Source organism: Perna viridis, chromosome 8 (assembly GCF_037379345.1).
Source record: "Perna viridis isolate PV_CMFRI_1.1 ecotype Kerala chromosome 8, ASM3737934v1, whole genome shotgun sequence".
NCBI classification, from domain to species: domain Eukaryota; kingdom Metazoa; phylum Mollusca; class Bivalvia; order Mytilida; family Mytilidae; genus Perna; species Perna viridis.
Genome location: NC_142452.1, coordinates 37,660,691 through 37,687,461, shown reverse-complemented (window position 1 = coordinate 37,687,461; position 26,771 = coordinate 37,660,691). Strand labels below are relative to the sequence as shown.

Genomic DNA, 26,771 nt, shown 5'->3' with positions numbered 1-26,771 from the left:
AAAATTACCCAAGGGGCATGATTTTTAACTGTCATCTGTCATAGCTTTTTATTAGGTCAAAGAATTCAGACTTACTTGTTCTGTGTTTATGCTACAAATATTGAAGGATTTCGAAAAGTGATTTTTTTCTTGCATTGTTACTGTGTTCTGTATGGTAGATTTCAGTTGAAGCTTTGTAGACATGGAGTTATTGCTTTTCTTTGGCTTGCTTTGAAATTAAGAACATATTTCAAATCATTTATTCTTGATTTATAATACTCAACAGATCTAGATTTGTAATTCTATGGATGAAATTTATGAATTTTTAATCATCTGATTACAATGTAACTGTGGATATATAACAGTGACAAGGGATTTGAGGGATTCAGGGTGATTTAAAATCGCTTTAGTGCAAGGCTATAATACTGTGCGCAAACATTACATAATAGGAACGATTCCTAAAAAGATGATCTGAAATAGATTAGTATGTCACTGTTTGTGTGTCTTGTAATTTCAGGGTAATAGGAAAGTAGCAACACCAACTAAAGTCAGGTAAGGTCATTTGTATTACACTCTATATTATTGCTATAAGTATTCTGAGGAGGTTTTTCTACACACTGAAAAATCGGTCAAAATCCAACCTTGAACAGACCAGGAACTAAAATATTAAGATTCTGATGTCCATATCAGTATAGTACATGTACATGTATATTCTGTATGAACTTTGAACCTTTGTAAACAAGCCAATTGCCTCAACTCATTGAGATTGTAAGTTCAGTAGGTAGAGGAACTTTAATGAGAGTGGGTTCTTAATACTACAGAAATAATATGATTTTAGTCTTTGTCTATTGGGGACAAGGCTTTTTTATATGAACTTCATACTACTGGTAATCTATATACTTGAGTTAGGGCCATACATTAAAATCCAGCTATCCTCATTTAAGAAACATGTATATATAGATTTTCAGATATTATAATGTATTGGGCTCTAGGGCTTCGACATAGAAAAATAAGTGACTTGCAAATTACAAGATTCATTTTATCAAAATACTTCATGTATTAGTTTTATAAATTGCATTTGTTGATCATGAACATTGTTTAAGGTATTGGGTAAAACTTATAGGAATATACATGTATGCTAGACTTCTTTCTGAAAGAAACAAAGCCTTGTACTTAGTAATACTGTAAACGAACTAATTTTCGCGGTGTACTAATTTTGGCTATTTTCGCAGCGGACAGAGAACTGCAAAAAATTGTACACACGAAATTGATTTTTAACACTATAATGCTTATTTTTTGAATCCGCGAATATTGATTCCTGCAAACATGCTCACTTGACAGAATCTGCAAAAATTAGCAACTGCCTAAAATGATATGTTTATAGTTTATTTTGAAAATGAGTAGGATTTATATTTAAATTAAATAACAGAAAATGTCCTTTCACAGGTCAAGATTAGATAGTCCTATGTAATTCTGTAGATTGTTTACCTTGGGACTGTCCCTAGTGTCAAACTGCTAATATTGTACATACATGTACAGTGTGCATGACTACATGTAGTACCTGCATTGTATCATAAGACCAGGTAAGGTAGCCAAGGTTCTGTCAATAAAACCATCATTCATTGAAAGATTTAAAACGTGTGAAAATAAGCTTGTAAAAAAAAGCTCAAAGGCTTTTAGCTTGATACTGTAGTGAACCTGATTTACAACAACATACTTGCCAACTGACCTGACTGTAGATTAACACCCAACAAACTTGCCTTTGAGGAAAGAGTTTTTTATTGACCCCACATTTTAGTCATCCAATCAAATGATACTAGCATCATTGTTTTATGCTATGGATTATGATTTTTTTTTACCTAGTTCACCAACAATGAAAGCAAGTTGAGTAGCTATTTCATCTGTCTGTCTGTCTGTCTGTCCATCATGCTTAGGGGGATACTTACTTTGTGTATTAATGACTAACTCAAAAAGTATTGAGCCAAGATTATTTACCGGTAATTTTAATTTGGAAATAGGGCCAATCATTCCTTTTGTGGCTAAGTAACACGTAAACAACATTAGGGACCTTTCAGTATTAGTGTAGGGTTGACACATTCCTCTGGTTTTAATAAATTAACGCAGTTCTTTCAGATTGACCTTTGTTTCTATATCTGGATTAATTTTTGATACTGAACAAAAATTTAATGGCTCTGACTAAACTTTAGTAAAGTCTCTATCTTTGTATGTTAAGTACCAGTCCACATTAAATTCTGGCACTGCCAATGGTATAGTGATTCATGGTGTAGAAAACCCACGGAACAAAGGAAACTTTTTTAGTCTACATATGCTATACATTCACATAACGGTAATCATTTCTGCATTCAGTCCTGCACTTTTTAGAAAATCATACATTCATCTCCCACTAAAATCAACCAAATCAAACCAAATCAAGAACAATAACTCTTGCATAGTGCCAATTTCATGTACAATCAATATGATTTTTTTCTCAAAAGTGCAATAACCAGATGGAAAACTAAGACTGGTTATGTGAGCAGTAACTGTTTCTGAACATGAAATAAAACTGAATTCGAAGGGTTTTTGACATGCATGAATCACCTTCTGTCTTTTTAGAAAGACTGCTACTTAAAACTTGGTCAGTTTTGAATAACCACATTCAGAAACTTACTGTTCAATTAATGCTTGTATATAACCAGGCTTTTATCTTGATTTCCAATTAAGCAGATCACTTCATATCTTGTCTTTTTCATGTGTACGCCCATGTATAAATTATATCTAACTGGTAAGTATCAAGATAAATCTTGACATCAAAGAATTTGTTTTATATTAAATAAGCCATTCGTCTCAACTACATTAAGATAAGATGCTGAGCTCTTTGACTTAAAATTTAATATTATAATGAGAAACTGATACACCAATCCAAGGCAGATGCCGTCTTAGTCAAACTAGAATTAATTTCTTTGTAATTACCCCTCATATCTTGACAGGGTTACCTCAATTATTATTAATTTAAATTCCATATATCATTATACCCCTTACCCCAAACCCCCCCCCTTCCTCAAACAAATTTTTAGGAATCACCTTGGCAGTCTATTGCTCTGTCTTAATATCTTATACACACATCATGTAAGGCCAAGATAAAAATATGTGTCAGCTTAACAACATTTAATAAAAAATGGGGTGGGTAGGTCAAATCATTGTATTTTTTAAAATTATATAGAATTAGACACTAATATTGGAGGACTTCTCAACTTCAGTAGTGCTCAACTAGTTAATGCTGGTTTTTAGCGGCATACAAAAATACCAATAAAATTGGTAGGGTAAAATTAAAGACAAGTTTCTTACCCAGCCTAACATCGGCTTTTGATTTACACCTCCCCTTTTTATTGGAAATTTTAATGTTATTTAAAAATAACTTTAAAGTGTATCTAAATGGATAAAACAACAATACTATGTTAGTGAAATACATGTACCTCATTTTATAAAGAATTTTGTTTTTACAACAAATAGTTTCTCTTTCTTTTTACTAGACACTAGGGCAGGAATCTAATTATACATTATAAAAGAATATGTCTGACTTAAAGGTTAAAAATATTATGACTTTTCCCTTGAAATGATAATTTACATGTATTTTAATTACTTATACCTACATGTAGCTGTTAATTGTGTATTTTTACTGACAAATAGGCTATGTGATTAACAGGAATCAGATGTAGAACAGTAAATTGACCCATTTGGTAAATAGTAGTTAAACATTTGTTAAAGAGTAATCAAAAGAAACCAAGGTTATAGCGGTAATCAAAGAGTAATCAAGGAAACCAAGGTTATAGCGGTAATCAAAGAGTAATCAAGGGAACCAAGGTTATAGCGGTAATCAAGGAGTAATCAAAGGAACCAAGGTTATAGCGGTAATCAAAGAGTAATCAAGGGAACCAAGGTTATAGCGGTAATCAAAGAGTAATCAAGGGAACCAAGGTTATAGCGCTAATCAAAGAGTAATCAAAGGAACCAAGGTTATAGCGCTAATCAAAAGAATGTAACCCAGGGACAAAGACCAGACATGGAAAACAGACATACACAACAAAGAACATACAGTAACTAAAATCATACATACAAAGTAACAAAAGCAAATGAGCAACTCGGACTCCACTAAAAACTGGGAGCATGGACCAGGTGCACCAATTATGGACATGGACTCTGCACCAATTATGTTATTTTTTCTGCTATTTAGAACTAATTTAACATTGAAGTTAGTATTAAATAGGATCAGTTTTCATACTTGCATGTGGATATACAATAAACGATTTTATTCTATTGATGGTATGTGGTTAAAATGATAAATAACCCAATAGAAAATCTTGGAGCTTAATCGTTCTTTAAATTTTCTATAAAAGTAAAACTTGAATTATGAATTAAACTTTAGGACTGACGTTCTCGTAGATGTGTTTATATAATACATTGAAAATCAATTTCAATTTTGATTGAAAGTTTACATTGGTATGTAGTTGAATAAAGTGCATTCCCGACACACTGGCTGTTGGGGAAGAGATGTATGGTCTTACTAGAACTGACAGGTTTATACTTGGCAGATAGCTTGGGGATTATACCAATTTGTAAAATTCTTACAATTTGTTTTGTGCATTATCTTTACAAATTGCTTTTGTGATGCAACAGAGAAGTCATATTCTCCACTGATGTGCTATCTCAATGATTGCTTTTTGGGATTTGAGCTATAGTTACTTTCTGGAATTTGTTAATGCTTCCAGCACAAATTGTTTTTCAAAATGAATTGCTTCAAAGTAAAAAGGTAAGGTGCATTGTAATGCATTTTGTAAACTTCTTATTTTGTTTTTTATGCAATTATGTTTGCAAGTGAAAATCAAAGGTTATTTGCATGAGAATTCGAAATTTATTGGGTGCATTTATTTGTATGATTTTGTTAAATTTTTGTGTGGTCAGAAAAACCATCAATTTTTTTGCAGTATTGAGGAAAAATACTGCTTAAGAAAATGATTAAAATTCTATGATGAAACCTATAATGACTGATATTAAAACACAGTCACATTTTAGGCAAAACCTTGCACATTTACAGTAATTATAATATATACATTTGTATCTACATGTACTTTAAATGACCTTATCCATCAATATGTCTGTTACACTTTCTCAGCTTCTTTTGAATTGAATGCTTAGGTATTTGGTATATTAGTTTTTGCATGAGGACTTGTACGGGGTATCCTCTTTAATGCTTAGGTATTTTGTATATTACTTTTGCATGAGAACTTGTATGGGGTATCTTCTTTCCAGTTTCTTCGCTCATATGCTTCTGTTTACTGTTAGACTACTTTATTGGATGGCAATGGTTTAGTTGGGTTATTCTTAGCATCGTAATGTAGCACACAAAATCTTGTCCGGTGATTACTGGAATAGTGATGTTTCTAGAAAAGCAGAGGACACTTACCCTACCGGTGCACCTGGTCCATGCTCCCAGTTTTTTATGGAGTCAAAGTTGCTCATTTGCTTTTGTTACTTTTGTATGTATGATTTTAGTTACTTTATGTTCTTTGTTGTGTATGTCTGTTTTCCATGTCTGGTCTTTGTCCAAGGATTGCATTTTTTTGATTACTGCTATGACTTTGGTTCCCTTGATTACTCTTTTATTACAATTATGATAAAAGGTCTTATTATCATTATCATGTGGAATCAAACTTAATTTTTCTCAAAAGCACTAACATTTTTGTCTTGAAGTTTTTGACTTAAATCTACTGAATGTAAGATACCTTGTTCTTTCTCTCCTGTCCTATCACTGTGAAGATACTTGTATTTAACGATACATGTACATGTATCAGAGATAAGTTAATTTTTTTTAAATGTTGATAGATTTTGTAAGTCTAATTCTAGTTTCCTTTTCCTTTCCAGAATTTTTTTAGATAGAACGTATTGAAGTCTGAAGACTGCATTTTATTGTTTACTTCAGAGAACTCAAACAGAATCTTCTGTTTTATGTTTTTTAAACAATTTTTATCATGTAGAACTAGATATTTGTCTTTTTAATGGGTATTATTATGCCAAAAATTGTTTTGATACTGAACTCAAGGCTTTGTTAATGTCAAATCTGGTGGATATGGAGCCACGGAGTCTAATAAAAACAAGACTTGTATACCTTGTTGAATGTTTGTGAACTACTCTGCAAGTCAGATCAGTTGAATGCTACCATTTTTTCTATGTTGTTTTTGTTGTTTTTTTTCACCAAAGGGTCAAACACAAGTTAAAAGTTCAAGCCAAATGCATTCCTTGCTTCGTAAACAGTAAATTTATTTGAATATTCCATGAACGAACAAAATTTTGTAAAGTCACCATTAAAATGGATATCAGAGAATTTATTTTTTACCACAATATTTTTCTCTGTCACTGAGTTTTGTTGTTGTCTTTTTGTTGTCTTCTTTTTTTCTTTAATTTTTTTTATTTGACTGACTCTCAAATACAGTTTTGTAAATATTTCCCCCATGATATTGACAGTGCTATAGGGTAAAAGCTTGGTTAATAAATTTCTAATTTTTTCATGTCAAAATCCGAAATAAATCCAGGAACAAGGGAGAAAGGGGATTTCTTATATCTTGCAGTAAGCTTATGGCATTAAGCAAGTGTCAAATCTTCTCTTTTCAATTTTTCAAAATCAATATTATTCAAGATCGTTCATTTATGTGTAAGACGTTTAACACATTAAAGTATTTGTCTCCTTAAGAATCATGCATTGGGGGAAAACTTGGTATGAAATAATTAACCCACCATTTCAACAGTGTATTTTCACTCTTTATACACTCAGAATAAAGGACAAAACTCTCCGTTTTATTTTGGTAAATAAATTTATTGAAATGTTATGAAGGAACATTTCAAGGGCAGATTATAATCCATCAAAAACTGAATTTCTCTAACATACTAATTCAAAATTTCAAAAAGAAACCCAGCAATTGTAAGAAAATAAATGTATTAATTTGAAAAAGAGAAGACTTCCTTGAGTAAAAGTACATTGTCAAAGCCATGGGTTTTTTTACATGCATTTTGCAGATTGTTCACATCTTGTCTGATTCTTACTAAGTCCTGTACTATAAGTATACCTGATAGAGGTCATTACTGATATAGAATTTATTTGCTTTCAAGTGCACACAAAAGATTTTAAATACAAGTCCCCCATAACCAATTGATTAGATAGTTATTTCATTTGGTTAAAGTGTTAGTTTTTCATTCTGAAGTGCCCTTATAGATATCAGATATCAAACAACACTTATAATGATAAACCATAATAGATAGTGAGGTTGTTATAGTATTGTGGACCATGTTCTTTGAGTCTTTTGTTGATGCATCTTTTTAGGCCTAAAAAAAATTTTTGTGTTTCTGGTAACCCAACCAACCGTATTTTTTACCCTGCCAACCCCAATTTTCTTAATGGTGTCACAAAAACAAAACAAAAATACAGATTTTGGGCATTTCTGTCATTAATTTTTTACTAGAATTGCCTTGGTCTCCGATGTGGACAATCGAAATTCATTTTAAAAAAAAAATAAAACAACATGGCAGTGGCTACAACAGGTTTAGTATTCAGCAGTGTCATAATAGATGTTTTTGATGCCCTTGCAAATCAATAAATCTATTCCCCCTCACCCCCTCCCCCCCCCCCCAAAAAAAAAAAAACAAAAAAAAAAAAAAACTACCTACTGACCCAAAGTTTGAAGGAGATATTACCAGAAACACAGAATTTCTTTTTTGAGGCCTTATTGTTCTGTTTAGAACATTAGATTGTACAATGTTGGTGCCTTTGATATGACTATGTTATTGTTGTGTGACCTCAGTTGTTGCTCCCTGTGAAGAATGTAGTGAATGTTGCACCAGTTGTGTAAATAAAGAGAAAAATAATCTTGGTAGAAAGAAATGTCCCTTTAGAGTAGAATCATTTATATTGCACTACATGTACATGTAATTATGTAATTCTGCATTGTTAAAAAATGAAGAAATAGCCTCAACAACAGGCATTGTGGTTATTTCAAAAAAGACAGAAAAAAATACAACAATCTTCCTTATAATCTAATTTAGTATCAAAATTTAATGTGTAGATCATCAAAAATAGTTAATGACATCAGTCACGTAACAAATTTGTCCATACCAAAATTTGGAAGGCCAAAATTTGTGTATACCTTTTTGCCCCGCCCCACCCCCCCCTCTCCCCCCACTTTATGCTTTCAGCTTTGGCCTTTTGTGATAATTATGAAAACATTCTTAGTTTGTTGTTACCTTGCAAGTTATTGTTAGCTAGATCATTTTCAAAATTGCACATTTTTGTGTGTATTAGTGAAATATTATTTTGAAATATTTTTTACAGAATACAGAAAGCTCCGCCAGCCAAAAGAGAAAACTCCAACATGGTATCAATGAGAGGGTGGCTATACAGACAGGTAATTGAATAGATAAGGTCAAGCTAGTATGACACAGTGAAACCTGTCCAAACCAAACTATGCATAATCCCAAAACCTGTCCAAACCAAACCCTGAATAATCCTTAAAACCTGTCCAAACCAAACCCTGAATAATCCAAAAACATGTCTAAACCAAACCCTGAATAATCCAAAAGCTTGTTTAAACTAAACCAAACCCTGAATAAATCAAAACCTGTCTAAACATGACACTTAAAACCCTTTTATATCATGTTAAAGGTATTTTAAACCTGGTTAAACCAAACACCTGTCTAAGGCAAACAATTTGTTTTAAATCCAAAAGGGTTCAGTTTAGACAGGTTTTACTGTTAAGAAATTTTTATAATTATGACAATGTCATTGCAATTTCTGTTGGGACATGGTCCAAATATGACAACTTCCCTTTCAATTAATGTAATTAATTATTAGGTTTTGTATTTTTTTTTTGCATTCAGATTTTTCAGAGGTTGTTTGAAGGTTAGTTTGTGTTTTGTTTTTTTGTTTGAATGTTTTTTTTTTTTTTTAGAAATGGCAACTAATGTCATTGTGCTTTTATATGACAGGGGCATTCTTATTCTATGGACATATTGGGTTTTTTTTATCTGCATGAAAGAGCATTCATACACTAGAAAACTCCAGAAATTATATAAGAATGTTCTTTTTTTTAACAGGAGAGTGGAATTATATCATGGAAGAAAAGATGGTGTGTTTTAGCAGACTTTGGGCTCTTTGTTTACAAAGGTACTATGTTATAAGTTATGATGTCTTATGTATGTAGACCTATCTCCAGGGAAAACTAAACATCTAGGTGCTATTTGAACAATAGTAATTGTCACAGCTGGTATTTTTTCTTTGAAATAAACTAAATTTATTTGTATGTGACAAAAAAGCCTTGTATAATTAAATAGACTTCAGTTGTACTTTTAATAAACAGACAATAGCAGTTTAAATCTTCAATAAATATGCTGATCACACTTTTACACCTGAGTGTTGGTTTACCTGCAGACAGGTAGTTTTCTCTTGTTTAACTGTCAAAAGTTGTGAAGAGACTTGACAAGATTGCATGCAAGGTGTAATTTGAAATTACATAGATGTTGTTATAAATGAAGAAGTCTGTGTCTCGACGTCCTCTGTGACATTAAAATTGTTCAAGTTATGGAGCTACATTTGTGTGCATTGTACAGGTCAGATTCTCATTTTTTGTTATCAATAAGGTATGTTTCGTGCTCTTAATATTTTTTTTCTTTTTGTTTCAATGTTGTTTATTCTTTCTAAAGAATGTGTTCACTTGGTGAGTTTTAAATTTATATAAAAAAATTTACTGTACAAAATATTTGTGTAGGAAAGTTATTTATCAGTAATCTGTACCTGTTTCCTTTGATCTTTTTGACAGATATTTTTCTTTCTGCTCATGAAAATGTATTTGAAAATAATTGTCAAAACATTTGGGACTAATTGTGAGGTCATTAGATTTTCTTCAGACTTTTGAATGGAAATGATATCATGCATAAAAAGTTTGTACGTGTAGTACTATTTTTTATAGGACTGCAAAAAAAATTTGGTGTCGTCATCTTCGTCTAGGGACACTTTGTTTCCGTGCAATAACTTACGTTGTGGTAGATCAATTTTTCTGAAATTTTGGTATGAATTTACTTTCCACTAAAGGAAGGTTCCTATTTAATTTGGAATTTGCGGTCCTTACCGTTTTAGAGAAAGGGGCCAAACAGTGTAAAATAGGTGTTTTATTTCCAAATATAGGTAATGTTATAATTAACAAACACTAATCCGATCCATAATCAAGTCAAGTCCAAATTTAATCTGACAAGATAGATATTTCAAAATAGCAGTGTAAAAGTGCAATAAAATGATAAAAAATGGAATTAGTAAATTACCGCTAAACAGAATAGTAGTTCATATTGTAGAGATATTCCACTTGATATTATGAGTATCAAAATATCAAAAAGTAAACCAGTAAACTTAAAAAATGGGACAATAAACAAAAACATTAATATTTCATGCATGTTAAGGCTGGATTCTGTCATTTTTTTTCCAGCATGGTATCATTTTCTATTAAAGACAATGAGCCCAAAAATGAAAATAGCATCCTCATTTCTTTGCAACTCTCAGTTTGTATTTTCTATTTCTCTTTTCAGAACTAAGGCCAAGTAAACTTAAGTGGTAGATTTTTATCCAAATTTCACAAACAAAATATTGGGCGGATGGGAGGATTTTATTTTTTATTCTTTACCAGATATTTCCTAGCCTTATAGCTATTTGAATTGTAGATATGATCTAGATCTATAGCCTCATCAGTTTCAGAAACACTATATTAGTCACCAAGAAAGAAAGATTTGTGTGTTATAGCACCTCAATACTAGAAACTGAAAAAAAATCTTGATTTTGAAATTTCCTTCCAATATTTTTTGGGGTCATTTTTCTAGGGATAGGATGAAAATCTACTTATTAATTTTATTTTGTATAATGGAAAAAGAAACAGGAAGTAGCAGTTTTACAGTCTACTACTTTAATTTTCTATTTATAGGTGATGAAGAAAAGACCCAGATAGGATCAATATTACTTCCTAGTCTGTCCATTTCACCATGTCAGTCTGGAGAATCAAGCAAGAAATATGCTTTTAAGCTAGAACACAGCAACATAAAGACATGTATGTTTGCTTCCGACAACCAAGAAGATATGAACAGATGGATTAATGCTCTCAAAACTGCTGCCAAGCTTAGAGGTCCAAAGTAAGTAAAGTCAAATTCAATGTATTCCTAATTGTGTCTTCAGTAATTAAGTTAATGAATAGATTTATACATTAGGGCTATTTCATGAAAAAGTGGATGGGAGGGTTGAATGGCACATTTTTTTATACCCCACCACCCATAGTATTAAAATTAAATGTTCATAACAAAGTATTACTATGTAAGCCTAGAAATACCCCATCCACACAATTTTTGAAAGATGCTGTCCAACCCCCTGTGTACATTTTTTTTCTGGAATAGCCCTTAATTAGAAATATTGACATGTTTATTTTTAGTAAGTTCCTTAATTTGTTCATACTGTACAAGTACAAAAACGCAAAAAGAATGTGACTTAAATTTTCTTCTCTGTCTGGTTGTATTTGCCTCAAGTGAATTTACTAAAAATAGAAACATGACAAAATTATAACCTACTAAAAGTATTTCATCGATTCATACTGTGTAAATATTACAGAAAAGCACATGAATTCATGAAACCACAATGAAAACATCTAGTAACGGATTTTTATGAATTTCACCTTGTTCACTATTGCAACTTTCTGTTTCCATTTACATGATTTAAGGTGACATGTAAAATTATTAAAAAGTTAAAAAAATATGTTTAGTGTATGTACATGGATATTTAATAATTTCACCTTGTTGAAACCTTCAAAATTGCTACTCTCTTTTTCAGTTTACAAAGTTCAGGGTGACATGCAAAATTTTAAAACATGTCTTCAAGATAGGCTGAGTTTAAGTCTACAGAATATTAATGCATGACTATGATATTATTTCTCTACTTTATTATATTATTATTAACGTATTAATTTTTGGGAGGATAAAAAAGGCTGAAAATTAATACCCACAAAATTGGTTTTTTAAACAATATAAGGCTTAACATTTTTTTTTTGAAACCGTAAAAATTAATATCCACGAATATATTCTCATGAAAGAATCCGCAAAAATGAATACATTTACAGTATTCACTAAACTGACACTTAAAAAAGTATGGAGGTATGGCTCCTTGTAAGAATCGGGCAAGGTCTATAGTAATGATGTTACATTATATTATATGGAGCTTTAAAGTGGTGAAGTGTCATGTTCCTCACACAGGGCCTAATCTAGACATTGATGACAAAGAGATGTTTTGGTATATTCTGTAAAGCAATATGGACATTTTGTCTATGTATTTCTCCCTGTCAAAGACAAATGGGAGAAGTGAGCACAGAGAAGAAGTTTATGCTCATTTCTCCCTTTAGATGAGGCCCAGCTCTGGACATACATTCTTTTACTTCCTAACCACAGCCCTTCAAAATTCTTAGACGTTATTCAAAGCAAATGTTGTTTGTTAATCCAATAATATTGTGCAAAATCATTCACTTTTTTTTACATTGTAAGTTTCTTGAATTTTCTAAAAGGGCTGTCAGTAGCATTAGGAAGGAGTTTCAGATGCTGTTAAGAACTTGGCTTTCAGTATCCTAAAATAAAGCAAAATTAGGTCACAAATTCAAATTAGCATCCCAATCTGCAAAAATCAATTGAACAACAGTGCAGCGTAATCTGTTTTATTTCTTAGCTTTTGATTTATTTAATTTTATTAGAAGAAAAATAGGATGATTAATTGGTTGATTGATTGATTGTTGGGGTTTAACGCCCAAGCAGCGACATTTCAGCGATATCAGTACTACCGATTAATGTAATGAAGATTAATAGGATGATTAATTGGAAAGACTGAATAAACAAAATATTATCATAAGTGCCAAAGAATGCCTAGATTTAACGAGTGTGTGGAAATTGTTCACGCACGAGTTAATTCCTCAAAAGCGTTCTTGGTGCGAGTGATCATATTTTTGTTATTCACGATAACCAATTGATTATCCTATTTATTATATAGATTTTGTATTTTCAACAAGAATTTTAAATTCTGTGATTGGCAGATTGATGTCAAAGTTGTGACGTTTTGGCAGAAGAAAGTCCGAGGGTGAAATTACGGAATTTATTTCATAGTGTGAATTATCGAAATTTATTACACTGGGAACGTTCAGTAAATCACTGCTATCTATATAATAAGGTTCCATCATAATAATGTTTATGTGTATTTTCTGACATGGAAATGGACATGTCTATATATAGTGAGGCATCTAATAAGATACAGGTAAAGTGTTGTCTAATTAATACATTCATTTATAGTTCTACAAGCTCTGTTGCATCTTTTTATTTTAATAGTTGTGTAAGTAATATATCTTTTAATTATTTCTATAGCTCCGATAAGGAACCAAACAATAATGGACCCCAAAAATTAGTCCCAAAGTCAGCATTTATGGAATGGGATGAAGATGAGGAGTCTCCTATGAATAAAAAATTTTGGAAGGAAGGACCAAATTTTGGGCCACATCAGGACAAGCAACAACATTCTCCTGACAGCAGGGGTCCATATGAAAAGCAAGGTCCAAGGTCACCGCAGAATCCTTCATTTCGTAATGAGAGAAAGTCTCCTGGCAGTCCATCAGCAAAGCCAAAAATTCCTCTTGATCAAAATATGCCGAAAGGAATGACTTATGACCCTTTTCATGGGTATCGGCAAGATCCGAGGAATAACCAAGTCCAAGAGCAGGACAAGATAAGTCCTCGAGAAAGATATAATGAAAGACATAGAAATAAAGAGAATAAATATAGGGATAAAGATCCTCGTCAAAGGTATCCGAGTGATGAAAGTAGTCATAGACAGCATTTTAATTCTAGATCTGGTGTTCCAAATGATTCTTTCAATAAATATGCCTCCGAAAGGGCTCAGAGGGACTCTAGGTCTAGATATCCTGAGGACATGGATAGATTAAGGTCTAGATCAGCTGATAAATATCAGTCAAGTATTGATCCACGATCTAGTTATGCTGAAGACAATACTCAATATGGACCAAGAGATTCAAGGTCAGGTTATTCTGAAGACTCTGACCCACAACGAAGGTCACGAAAACGTGATCCTACAGATGGTCTACCAGCAATACCGCGTGAGCAAGTGCAAAGGAGACAATATGACTCAGACCGTAGACAGGAAAATCCAAGACTTAAAAGTGATCATTTAGATCATTATAATCAGCATAATGGCCACCCTCCAAGGAATCAAGGGAGGGGAGATGACCCTGGATCACCTTACAATAAGAGACCTGAACAATTTGTGAGATCGCAGGCAGCTCCTCAGGATAAGTCTCCATCAAGGTACCCTGATGGAGGTCTCGATCATCACAACCCTCCCCGTAGTCCAGGGTATGATGATGATAGGGGTATTTATGACCCTTTCCAAACTCATAGAATTTATGATCCATTCCATGGTTATAGGCAGGCTCCTCAGAGCAAGCCCCAAGAACCAGAAGTAGAATATAGTAAAATCAATAAAGTGAAGCGGGATCCCGACAGACAACCAGATGAAAACCCATACATGCATATGAATAGGTATACCTTTTTTTTTTCTGTTATTTCTTTTAAATTGAAAAAAAAAAAACCAAAAAAAACTATATGTTAGAAATAAGTCAAGAAGTCTGAATTCTGTAAATTTTATTTTCAGTTGAAAAATGAATATCAATGCTTTCTTTTTGTTGAGTACAAGAAGTCTTAATAGAGCTGTGGTAGAATTGTATGTACATGTATGAGTTCTTTGATTTTTTTTTTTTTTTTATAAAGAATGACTATAAAACTTGCCCCCTCTTTGTAGGAGTGGAAAGCATCCAGATGACTACATTACTCATGATAGATTGCAGCAACAGATTAATCGTGATGGAGAATTACGTAACAGTATTCGTGAAGGTGATAATTTCGGAATGTATTCTCCGCAGGCAGAGACACGACAAAGAGAGCAACAGTTTAATAGACAGGAGGACCCTTACTCACATAATGAAAGAAGTCAAACTCATGAAACAGAACAAAAATTTTTGTATTCACATCAAGAAAATGTCCCGGAGGATCCTTATCTTATGAAACATGATCAACATTTGCCTTCCCATGGACAGTATCATCAAGGTTATCGGGACCCAGAGGATGGGTATAGTTCATTGACTAAATATCGTGATAATACCCATAATGCACCTCAGCCACAGCACCCATCTCATTTATCTCATTATGACCCGCATAATGACCTTTCGCAGCACACTTATGAAAACATACATAACACACATAGAAATTTAAGTGATAGTGATGATATTCCAAATAGACCACCACTGCCAACATCTGTGCGACAACAAATTGTAGAAGAAATAGCACAGACAAAAACTCCACATACATCTCAGGAAATATTAGATGCGGAGAGGAATTTAGAAGCTAGAATGCAGCAGCCAGTCTTCTTTAACTATCCCACGCCAACGTTGCCACATTCTCAGCCTCATCAGGTATGCTACTTGTATTTAAGAAATAAATCACGGAAACTCCATTTTATCATTGTTTTACCACAGGCTGGCCATTCATGTCACATTGTTTTACCCTGAACGATAGCAAGGACAAACTGGAGTTTCTGACATTTATTTAGATTCTAATAGGACTAGTTTCTTCGTATATTTGAATAGACGCAGCCGATGTGTTGCATGAAGTGTGTGGGAAATACTGACTAATGGCAGTTTTGAAGTCGTGACAGGATATATGCAGCGAGCCTGACAGGGCTAGGTGTGATTTTCTGTCAAAATGTTCAAAACCCAAATTCAAATGTTTTCCTGTCTATCGGCCAATACCGAAATATTGTAATCAGAAATTTCCAATTTATTTGGTAGCATGGCAGTGGCCTGAGATACAATTATACGGCAATAGAAAGAAAGGAAAATTGATAAAAATGTCCATTTCCTTTAGCAAGTAGAAAAGTTGAATTTGAAAGGATTTATTGAGTTAAGGAAGCAAACGTTCATTGTGGAAAAGTAATTTTCTGTGGGAACTTAAAAGTTTGAAGCAAATCTTAAAACACTTTTTTTGGTGTTGATTGTTACATATTAGTCATCGCATAGTTAAATATATCATTAAGCGAGTTTAAGTGATTGAATCTAGTCCATAAAATCCTGCTCCATGAGAGAGATGGTATGTTTACTTCTTCCTTGTAACTAGAGAACACTTGATATTTGATCAAAATTTTAGCGCAAGGAGACATGATTTTTTTCGGCCTTAAAATGGAATTCAGCTTTCTATTTTTACTGTACATTTTTCAGGCAGTAGGAACTGTTCTGATTTCCAATAACGGGTCTATAGATGTACTTGCATTTTTTCTGAACTTGAAAAAATTTACTATTTTTATCCTCATACTCTTTATGTAATTTGATTTCAGTAGCAACTTGATTCAGATTGAATAGAAATTTCAATTATCATTTCGTAGACAAAATTTGGGCTTTGGACTGTGATATCATAAAATTTCTTTGGGGATTTACTCATTAAATTTTTCTGCTTGTTTGAAATATAACCTCAAAATTGTACGGTTTACCTATGGTACAAACTGAATATGTGATCAATTTTTTTTTTGTAATACAGAAGAAAATATACCTGTCAGTCATTCCTTAAATGAAACTTTAAAATTACTATGATTTCAGAAAGATATCATGGAATATATTTCAGAATGCTCCTGTTGATTCAAGATATGGTCGTCCAGTGGAATCTAAACAATACCACCACCATCGAGATGGTTACCATGACAACCAACCCTATGACCAGGGAAGGTCAAAGTATCCTGGAAACCTGCCAACACGTGGCCAAGTGGAACAGGATCTGAAAATGCTGGGAAGACCTCATTTGAATAGTGATCCCAGGATTCAGAATGGTATAGTTTCCTTGCTCTGGTAGATTGATCGATTTTCACTTTTTGAAAGTAGTGTGATTGCAAATCGCTAAACACTTTGCTATTTTGTTTGAAATTCTAGTATTTTCTGTGCATGCTGATTTGCCAGTGATTTTTGCAGCTAAATGAGTTGCAGCTAAGTGTTTGAAGAAATCATTTTTGGTAAGGCTTGTTAAAGCTTGCAAGTAATATCCCCCAGTTTTCATATCATGTCCCAGGCAGTCTATGTTCATACGCTATTTACAATAGATATATGAAATTATAGTCTTTTTAAGACATGGTTTTATTTTTTTTTGTGGTAAGGTATACAATGCAGAGTGTACTATTAGAACCTAGTCAAACTATTTGTGCTTTTTTTTAAATGATTATTTATTATGACAAATCTTTTGTCTCATTCTTTGCCCCAACTAACAGTAGTATTTGAAGTGAACACTTTTAACATTTTTAAGTAGCTGTCTTTGTAAGAATCATGCAAAATCTGAAAAATGTGATACACCCCAAAAAAGGCTACATATTTTTATTTTTGTAATTGAGTTGTTTTATGGGTCTATATTATTACATGTGTAATTATTCATTCAAATCTTCCTGCTCTTAGGAGATAATCAACATTAAAAGTCCAATAGATTCTATTGTATTTGAGTGTCATTTAAAGAATTATCTCCCTTACTTTTGAATGCTACAGTGCATTCTATACAATTTTTATCTCCTAAGAGCATGGGTTATATGAAAAACCACATGTTATTTTCTGTTGACTATGACATTTCAAACAAAATATTAAAAATAAAAATATGTAGGCTCTTTACCCATGAATCACATTTTGCATGATTCTTAGCTGGAGTGCTACGTATTATTATCATTTGCACATAAAATGCACTGGAAGCAAAACATACTATACTAAGATGTAGCCCAGGGTTGTACTATTGAGGTTTGATTTAGGCTTATAACATTGCAAGTCTTGTGTCATGTTTTAGGCCTTCATAAAAAACTCTGTAATTCTGGTAACACCTCTTTTAAATTAGATGAGATTTTTATATTGGATAATAATACTAGAAGGTATGGTCTTGTTACCAAAAAACACAGAATTTTTTAAGGCCTTTGTAGATAATCAAGTTTTAGTTTGATCTTCACTGCAAGTGGTTTTGTTATAGAAATTTAACAGATTGCTGAACTACGATGAATTACTGTAACCATATTAAATTTGGTTGCTAATTTTCACAGATTCGGTCGAGTACAGTCAGATTCCTAAGTGACAATTAATGTGGTTTCATAGAATGATACAAATCCATTTTGCCGGTTTTATTTTGTACTTTTCTTTCCAATGTGAAAATAGCAAAAATTTCTATATGTTTACAGTATGTATTTGTCAGCCGATTCTATCATTGAATTGAAAAATGTTTGTAGAATAATCATGTGACTTTACTTCTTCTAAGTTAGTGACTAAATTTCTGTGCAACTTTTCAACCTGTAAATGGCGATAAAATAGCCTCAAGCAGTTTTCTGCTGTTTCATTTTTTTCTGCCATTTTCATGGTAGAATATGTTCTCCTTGGCCAAAACTGTTTCTCAACTCGCAATAGTTAAATTTACATTATAACATGCTCATGTTGAAAATTTTAATATTACTGTCTTCAGGAGTGAAATATTTTAAACCATTAAACTGAAGTAGAATAGATATATTTATCTGACTAAATTTTACATATTATGATTGTGTCAGTGGAGTAATTTTATAATGAAATAAGAAACTAAAGTATGTCACTGTGATAGCTTAGCTTTTAGATGCTTATTTTTGTTGTTTGTACCAATTCTGTATATGATGTTTTTTATACACACTCATATTTTTAAAGGAAGTGTGTAATATGATGAAGGTTATTCTCATTAGTTTATAGCTAGTACTTCAGAATTCATGATAAGTAGTGCAATTTCCCTGAATATTTTTTTTTAGAAAAGAAAGTAATGTTTTCTGTCTCTTTATAACCACTTGCAGTACATAATCACATATTTTTTGCTTTTTTGACGAAGCCGTGTGTAATGCTTTTGTGTAATGAGTTTTTGTATAAAAGAGTAATCAAGGGAACCAAGGTTATAGTGGTATTCAAAAGAATGCAATCCAGGGACAAAGACCAGACATGGAAAACAGACATACACAACAAAGAACATAAAGTAACTAAAATCATGCATACAAAGTAACAAAAGCAAATGTTTCAACATAAGCTCATAAGTGTAAGTGTTTGTAAGAATCAGGCAAAATAAGAAAAATACATATGAGAAACATACATGTCAAAACCCGACCAATCTGACAATAAAATATCACTCAAGGTACTTACTTTATCTGAAAAGACCATTATTTGATTTCTGCTCAGAAATTTTTCAATAGAACCTTGAAAAAATGAGGTTTTTGACTGAGTTATCTGCCCTTGAAATATTCATTTTCAGTGCATTTCAATGAAATTGTAACTCAATGGTGTAGCATGATATGGAAAATCTTGTATGTTTTCCTTGATTTTGATGGTGCAAATAGTCAAATTACACTATTAAAATGATGGTTTTATTATCATACCATGATTCACCTACTGCTTGATTCTTACAAAGACTGACACTTAATTGTAAAATTTATCATATTATTTCATATTGTTATTAATTTCCATGAAAAAAAAACATTGTATTAAGAAATTCAGTAGACATTTTTACTTGAAGTTTAAAAAAAAATAATTGATCTTAAATATAATCTGAAAAGCTAAGAACTCATTTGTGATATCTTTCAAATTCTTGGACAAATTCAAGCACAAAAACTTTTATCATGGAATAACATTTGTAAGCCTTTATTGTCAAGGGTTTTATTAAGGAATTAGTTTTAAAAAAATCTTAAGCAAAATTGGAGGTTTGAAAGTTCTTGAATTATTTACAAGTTAGTTGAGATTCAATTAATTTTGAGTTAAATATGACATTCAATTTGATATGGCTTCCATTATATATACCCATATTCCTTGCTAATTTTTTGCATTTGTGTATAGTTCCATGCTTTGTTTGTCATAATTGCACTTGTGTGTAGATTGATGTTTGGCACTATTTATAGAAATGTGTTTTCAATCTGTGAAGCAAGGAAATTTTTGTCAATAAATCTGAATTTTTTATTTTTTCCATATTTACTGTGACATATGCTTTGTTCAGGTCTGGTAGGAAGAATTGTTTACTGAAGTCATAGACAAGTTATCTATCAGTAAAAACAATCATTTTAATATATTGGGTAGTTTTTGAAGTTAAAAAGGGGAAGTAATCCATCGAACATTTGAATGATTTGGGTACTTGAAAAGTTCTCTTGCTTTACTTTTTAAAAACATACACATGTCACGCTTTGTTTGTAGTTTATGTAGTGTATTCATGAACATTTTTTTTATAATCCTATTAGCTGCTTTCAAAATCATTTGAGTCTTAGAACAGAATAAAAAATTATTTAATATATTGTAAAATAGAATTGATTCCATTTAGTCTGGAAAAATAATTTCTGAAGTAGCTTTTTTCTTTTTCTTTCTTATATAGAATTTATTACTGATATATCAAATGTAGCATTCTTTTTAATATCTGTCTATTCTGTTTCAACATTTAGTTTCAAACTTTACTTACTTTTGAAATTATTCATACAGTAGTCATATACTCCAATATAAATATGTGTATTGCATGCAAAGCATATTCAAACCATTTCTTGTAGAAGGACTCACTAAAAACCACTCACCTGGGAGAAGCACAGCACATACCACCAAAGAACCTAGCACTGACCTCCCTAAATCTGATAGCACTAACCATAAGAAGCCTTACTCTTCACCTGATATTGTTCAATCTGCAGAGTCCAGCATCCTACATCCATATGAGAGTGATTTAGCAAAGAGGAGGTTGTCTCCGCAGAAATCTTTAGAAATGCCAGAACAGGAAGATGAAGATGCTAAAAGGGAAGATTTATCTGGTAAACTGGCACAACAGTTGTCTGCCATTGGTATCTATAAAAGCCCTACATATGTTAATGTTGATGGTGAGGGTAGAACAGATGAAATTAAGATTGATCAGCCCTCAGCCTTCAGACCTCTTTCAAGTAACAAAACAGATTCACTTACTGAAAGGTCAAATGGAGGTCAAAGAAGGTCAAGGGCATCTGAAAGTGAAAGGAGCTACCATGGCAATGAAGAGACTGATGTAAAGAAGAGGACTTCTGTTGCTAGTTCTCATGCTTCTGAACAGAGTCGTCATAGTTACAACAAATTGACAGGTAGCTTATGTCTCAAATGGCAAAGTTGTGTTCATCTTACTTGTTTACTACTTGTGGTTCTGAAGTTCTATGGGACACTGATGCATGAAAATTCCACCCATATATTGTTGTAAAGGAGTGAACTACCATATCAGTTTGTGTACAAATGCATGAGGTCACACTGCATTTTGCAGTGATTTGAATGTGTTATTTTGTTATGGCTTAATGTATCATTTATTTTGTATGTGTATATAGTTTGAAGAATCAAATATCTTGTTTGTTTTTTTTTTGGTTGGTAGCGTGTTTAGTTTCTAGAGAAACTGTATGGTATGTTTTGCTTTGTAGTGTGAATCATATACAAACCTGGTTTTCTTTCACCTTGAAGCAGAATTCCTCTTTTTCAAATCCGAATTCTAAAATCAGGTCTGCATATAGAGTATTGTCAAAAATGTAGTGATTACCATTGCAAATATGTCATTGAAAACATGTTTACTTTGTCAGGTGGGCCATTAAAACATGGTAGTAAACAGCCTCCTAAAACCTTGCCTCTCATACACACGGTGAAGGAAGACCCAGATATGCCTGACTCTGATGTCCTGGTATGTTATTAGAGTGCTTTTCAATAATTTTAAAAATTTCAACAATTTTAATGTTAACAATCATACAAATGAGATTATTTTGCATGACAGTCTTCTACATGATTGATTTCTGATATTTTTTTGAGTTTGGTGTTAATGTGACTGGCCTTGTGTCGATTTCACAAAATTTGTAAGTGTAAAGTTGATTGTCACTTAAAATTGTCACCTAAAATCGCATTGTGACGTCATAATTTACGATCAATTTCACACTTATAATTTTTTTTGTGAAATCGACATCTGGAGGTTAAAATTTGACATTTTTATTAGGAGCAAAACTTATATTTTAGTTTTAAGTATTTATATTTATGAATTGTCGTGGGCCAAAAACTGCCCCATATCGCAACTTGTCTTTACTTTATATTAATTCAAACTCCTGATTATAAGCAGTGTAATTGGAAATGTTTAAAATCGGTCTTCTGTGTAGTAGGTTAAAAAGTTCTTGATAAAGACTGGGTGATACAACAACCATATCATTGAAATGTGACCTGCTTGGCAGTCTCAGGGTAGTATGCTCACCTTGAATGCTGGAAGTTGTGGGTTCATTGCCCAGCCAAGTCAACACCAAAGACTTCAAAATTGGAAATTACTGCTCCTCCCTCAAGCATGTGGTATTTAAGGGGATAGCATGATGGTTGGCTCAGAGTCAAAATAAGATGTTCGAGTTAGGTGAAGGCTGTTTCTTCTGTGAGATAGCACAATAAAGATCCGGCTCAGCATTTCTGACAAGTACAATTAATCAAACTTTGAATTGTTGTACAGTTGGCAGTGTATTTTAGTTGGTGTGAAATTTGACAATTGGAGGCAAGAAAAAGTATACACAAATTTTGGCAATTCTATTTTTGGTGGACATATTGTGGCACACTCCTTACTTAAATGTAGAAAAAAATGTTTTTTTTGGAATTGATTTTGGAGTCAGATAGCAAAATAACAAGCACCACACGAGAATTATGTTATATGGTATTGTTTTTATTAACAGGTAACACGAGAAATCCGGGAACTTACATCTAAGTATCCAGCCCTAAGTGGGCCAAGGCTAAGAATGAGCATCTCTGCTGCAGATCTGATTGGAAAAACTGTAAGTTTAATTATTCAGAAGGAAAAGTTCGTTTATTTATTTGGAAAGAAAAAGACGTGGAGCCTATTAATCAAAGTTCTGTGGACAATACAAGTCAAACTTGTCCTAAGTGACTTTTAAATGGAGAGCAAATTGTGGTTACACAAGTAAAGTTGTCTATGTATACATGTTACTTATTCCCTAAATCAGTGGGTGGGTAGTATATTGGAATCAAACTGTCTGTTTGATTCTTTCTGTCCCTTTTTTATTGCAATTATCTCGGCTCACAATGGAAAAATTGATTTCAAATATAGATTGGGTATATTTTTCAAGCAATTTTGGTTGATGTTTATGAAGGTAGACCTAGGGTAAGGGACATTACTCTTGAAATCAGTGATATGTTTGTATCATATTCAATTTCAATAAAGCCTTTGAAGCTTTCCTTTGAATCAGCATGAAATCAGTCCATGTTACTTTGATGCTTACATGAGATTGATGTAAAAAGTTGAATACATGCGTTCCAATGATTTGTAAGAGTTGTGTCCCTTATCCTAGACCTACCTCCTTGATATCAGCTTCCTGTTTTGTTGAACTTGTATGAGTAGGGATGTACCTAGCACAACAACACATACAACTTAATGTTTTTAATAATGTTGAAATTTTGACTAGTACGATGTGCATGTATTTCAAGTTTAACATAGTTTAATATCTACTGTAAGATATGTGGTCTAAAATGTTCCAAATGCATAAAAAATTATTCTTTTGTAATAAATTATGTCTCCTCCCTTTTTGTGGGAAGGCATTGTTTTTGCTCTGTCCATATGTTTGTCTGTCACACTTTTGTAAGAACAGTGCTTCGGTATCTACTAGTACTTTGTAGGTAGTGTAAGTCTATGTATGTCCAGAATTTTTTATCCATCAAGTTTTATGGGAGTTATACCCCTTTGATCTTTGGAATAGGGGGAAACATATGTTTTTTGTAGCAAAAAAAAAAACTTTAATTTTCTTGTTTTCTTTGCAGCATGATGAGTTGGTTCTGTTGTTGATACAGTTGAGAAGAGAATATTCTGCTTTGGAGAAAGTCAAGGGACTCTACAGGGGACAGATGGAAAAGAAACGAACTGCTGAAATTGCATATAGGAAAATGTATGTATTTTTAATGAAGAAGATTTTGAGAAAAGACATTCTAGACTCAATATCATTGAACTAAACATTTTCTGTTAACCCACTTCATCTATTGTTTACAACTCCAGAAGTGTTTACCTTTTATGATTCTCCGTATTTTCCTCAAATTTTGACTACAAGCATGTGAATCTCTCTTTCTAAGTTTGTGTGTTAAAAAATAAGAAAAAAATATGGGAGGTTGTAGGTTGATCCCTGGCCAGGCATGAAAATATAAGGGAGTGATAATTGGTTAGCTTGAGGTCCTAGTAATGTGTATGTGTGGGGTAACATGCCTTCTTGCAGGTTGTTTCTTTAATAAGTGACCACATCAAAATCTGCCGCAGCATGTCTGTTTGATTGCACTTAATTAAATGGAATACATTTTGTATCTATCAGTTGATTTCATAATGGCAAGTCCTAGATATGGACTTAAGCTGAACTTTAAGGTACTGACAGCTGGTATTAACTTTAAAAATGGTTTCTTGCCTCATTTGAGCCTTTGAATCCCAATGAAAGTAGATTGTTATAAATTATATCCGGAAGGGAAGATCATGTGTGATCTAACTATAAATCTTGTATGATATTGCATGAAAGGTTAAGTGTTTCCATAGAACTCAATTGGAAAACGTTCATGCATTATCCAACCTCATTAGCATAAATATTGCACATGGACAACTCTGCCGCTGATGAAAAGGACGAGAGCACAAGCTACCTGTGACTGTATATCTTTCATTGCACAATTATTGATTAATGGGTGTGGTCAATTCATGTCACAAATCATTTTTTTTTCAAAATGTATTTGAATAACTCTTAAGACCATGCTATAAATATAACAAGGAAGATAATGACAGCTGTCTTTACTTTCTTTTTTCAGGCAACAAGATGCTTATCAACCAATAGACCCGAGACTAGAAACTGAACATAAGGACTATCAAGAAATGAAATATCAGGGAGATGAGTGTGAGAAAAAACTAGAGGTCTATAGACCCATTATCAATCTGGTCCATAATATGGTCAATATGGGAAGTCTCTATGGTGGAGATAATTTTATGTTGGCATCTCAGTACAGAAAGGTTAGATCATGAATCATTAACTATCATTTTTTGGTGTGTATTATGTGCACATTTTACATTGGGGTGCGTATTATGCATCAGTATATAAGAATTGGCAACGAAATAAAAGATTTTGTACGAGAAAAGACATTGCGTAATGTAAACTAACAAATTGGATTGATATGTAACTGAAAGAAATTTGATCTTATCATCAAAAACATCTTTTTAGTGATATTTTCTTCAAATCATGTTCAAATGTTTCAAACAAAGGTTGTACAATATTTCCATCAAATATTTGATTGCATTCAATGTAGATAAAAAGTTGTTAAAAGTTAATTACATCAAAGACAATATTCCAACTTCAGGAAAAAATTCATTAATTTAGACTTTTCTCCACTTCCTGTAAAAATTATTTGGGGTAAAATAGCAGGTCACATACTGAAGAGCAAGGCGTATATTCATGAGGAAAATCGTTGTTGACAGATTTAAAGTAAAAGATTTCTAAAACCTAACCAATGTCTCACTTTCTACAAACAGAAAATTAGTGATTATGATCTTTTTGGAATGCCAACATTTTAGACAAAAGTTTTATTTTATTTTGGTGCCAGTTTTTGTCCAATAGGGTTGTATAACTCTAGAATAAAATTGATTTGGAATCAAGTTGATTTTCAGAGAGAAATGACATTATTTTGCATGTCTTAATTCCTGAACTGTTTTTTCTGTAGCATTTGCTGTCTCCAGAGCAGATATCTCCTCCTAAGAAGATGATAGAGTTCTCTAGAAAACACCAGGAGGACCAGATAGTTCATAATATCAAAGAGGAGGTCAATCATCTCAAGAGGGATCAAGTGGATTTAGAGGTAAGTACTGTCTAGCAGGTAATTTTCATGGGAGGGTGATTTTGGCACATTGTAGCAGTCTGTCAAAAAAGGTTAAGATAGAATTAACAAAATACAAATTCTTGGCTCAAGTACTTAGTGCAGAACTTTTCTTTCATTTATTGTATGTGGAAGAAAAAAATGGATGAATTTTGTATTGATGAATATTACCAAACAACTAATTTCATAGTGTTGGTAACAACTTGTTTTGAGAATACAGGTGAAATTCACATGCATCAAAGTTTTCATGAAATAAATTTGATTTTCATGTGAAATTCACCTATCATGAAACTCCTGTAAAGAGTATCAAGTGATTGGGGTTAAAATTTTGAGAATGGGCCATTTTAATGATAATTTAGGCCATTCTTTAACATATTAGTACTTATTTAATATTTTTGATTTCTGCAAAAATATGTATTGGGAATGAACTTGTATGTTGAAGAACAAATAGCCACAAAAAACAACACAAAATAGGGTATGTAAGTCTTGTTCTAGTTTCATTTTCTTTACCAGAATTTATGACGTAGAACGTATTGAAAACCGAAGACCGATCTGCATTTTATTGTTTACTTTCGGGTACTCGAAATGCTGTATAACAATGCAAAATCTTCTATTTTATATTTTTTCTTAATAACTTTATCATATAGAAACAGATATTTGTCCTTTTTTATCGGTATTTTTTAAACAAAAAGATGTCTTGCTCTCAACACTGAACTAAACGCTTTCTAGATGACAAGTCTCCATGTTTTTGAATGGTAGACT

General features: G+C 32.4%; 1 protein-coding gene across 11 annotated transcripts in view; it reads left to right on the top strand.

Annotated features, from left to right (window-relative positions):
* Window positions 1-26,771, top strand: part of LOC148610392 (uncharacterized) — a 74,088-nt gene that overhangs the window by 25,678 nt on the left and 21,639 nt on the right. For 7 of the 11 annotated variants that reach the window (XM_088542995.1, XM_088542994.1, XM_088543000.1 and 4 more), the window contains 13 exons: window positions 497-531; window positions 8,357-8,429; window positions 9,118-9,187; window positions 10,989-11,193; window positions 13,450-14,637; window positions 14,897-15,566; window positions 16,768-16,969; window positions 20,693-21,244; window positions 21,725-21,822; window positions 22,838-22,936; window positions 23,937-24,061; window positions 24,954-25,152; window positions 25,857-25,991. In XM_088542995.1, the coding sequence (XP_088399121.1) occupies window positions 497-531; window positions 8,357-8,429; window positions 9,118-9,187; window positions 10,989-11,193; window positions 13,450-14,637; window positions 14,897-15,566; window positions 16,768-16,969; window positions 20,693-21,244; window positions 21,725-21,822; window positions 22,838-22,936; window positions 23,937-24,061; window positions 24,954-25,152; window positions 25,857-25,991 (3,651 nt within the window). Of the gene's footprint in view, window positions 1-496; window positions 532-4,572; window positions 4,787-8,356; window positions 8,430-9,117; window positions 9,188-9,492; window positions 9,631-10,988; window positions 11,194-13,449; window positions 14,638-14,896; window positions 15,567-16,767; window positions 16,970-20,692; window positions 21,245-21,724; window positions 21,823-22,837; window positions 22,937-23,936; window positions 24,062-24,953; window positions 25,153-25,856; window positions 25,992-26,771 lie in introns of those variants that run through there. The other 4 variants (XM_088542999.1, XM_088543003.1, XM_088543004.1 and 1 more) reach the window with 4 other exon arrangements.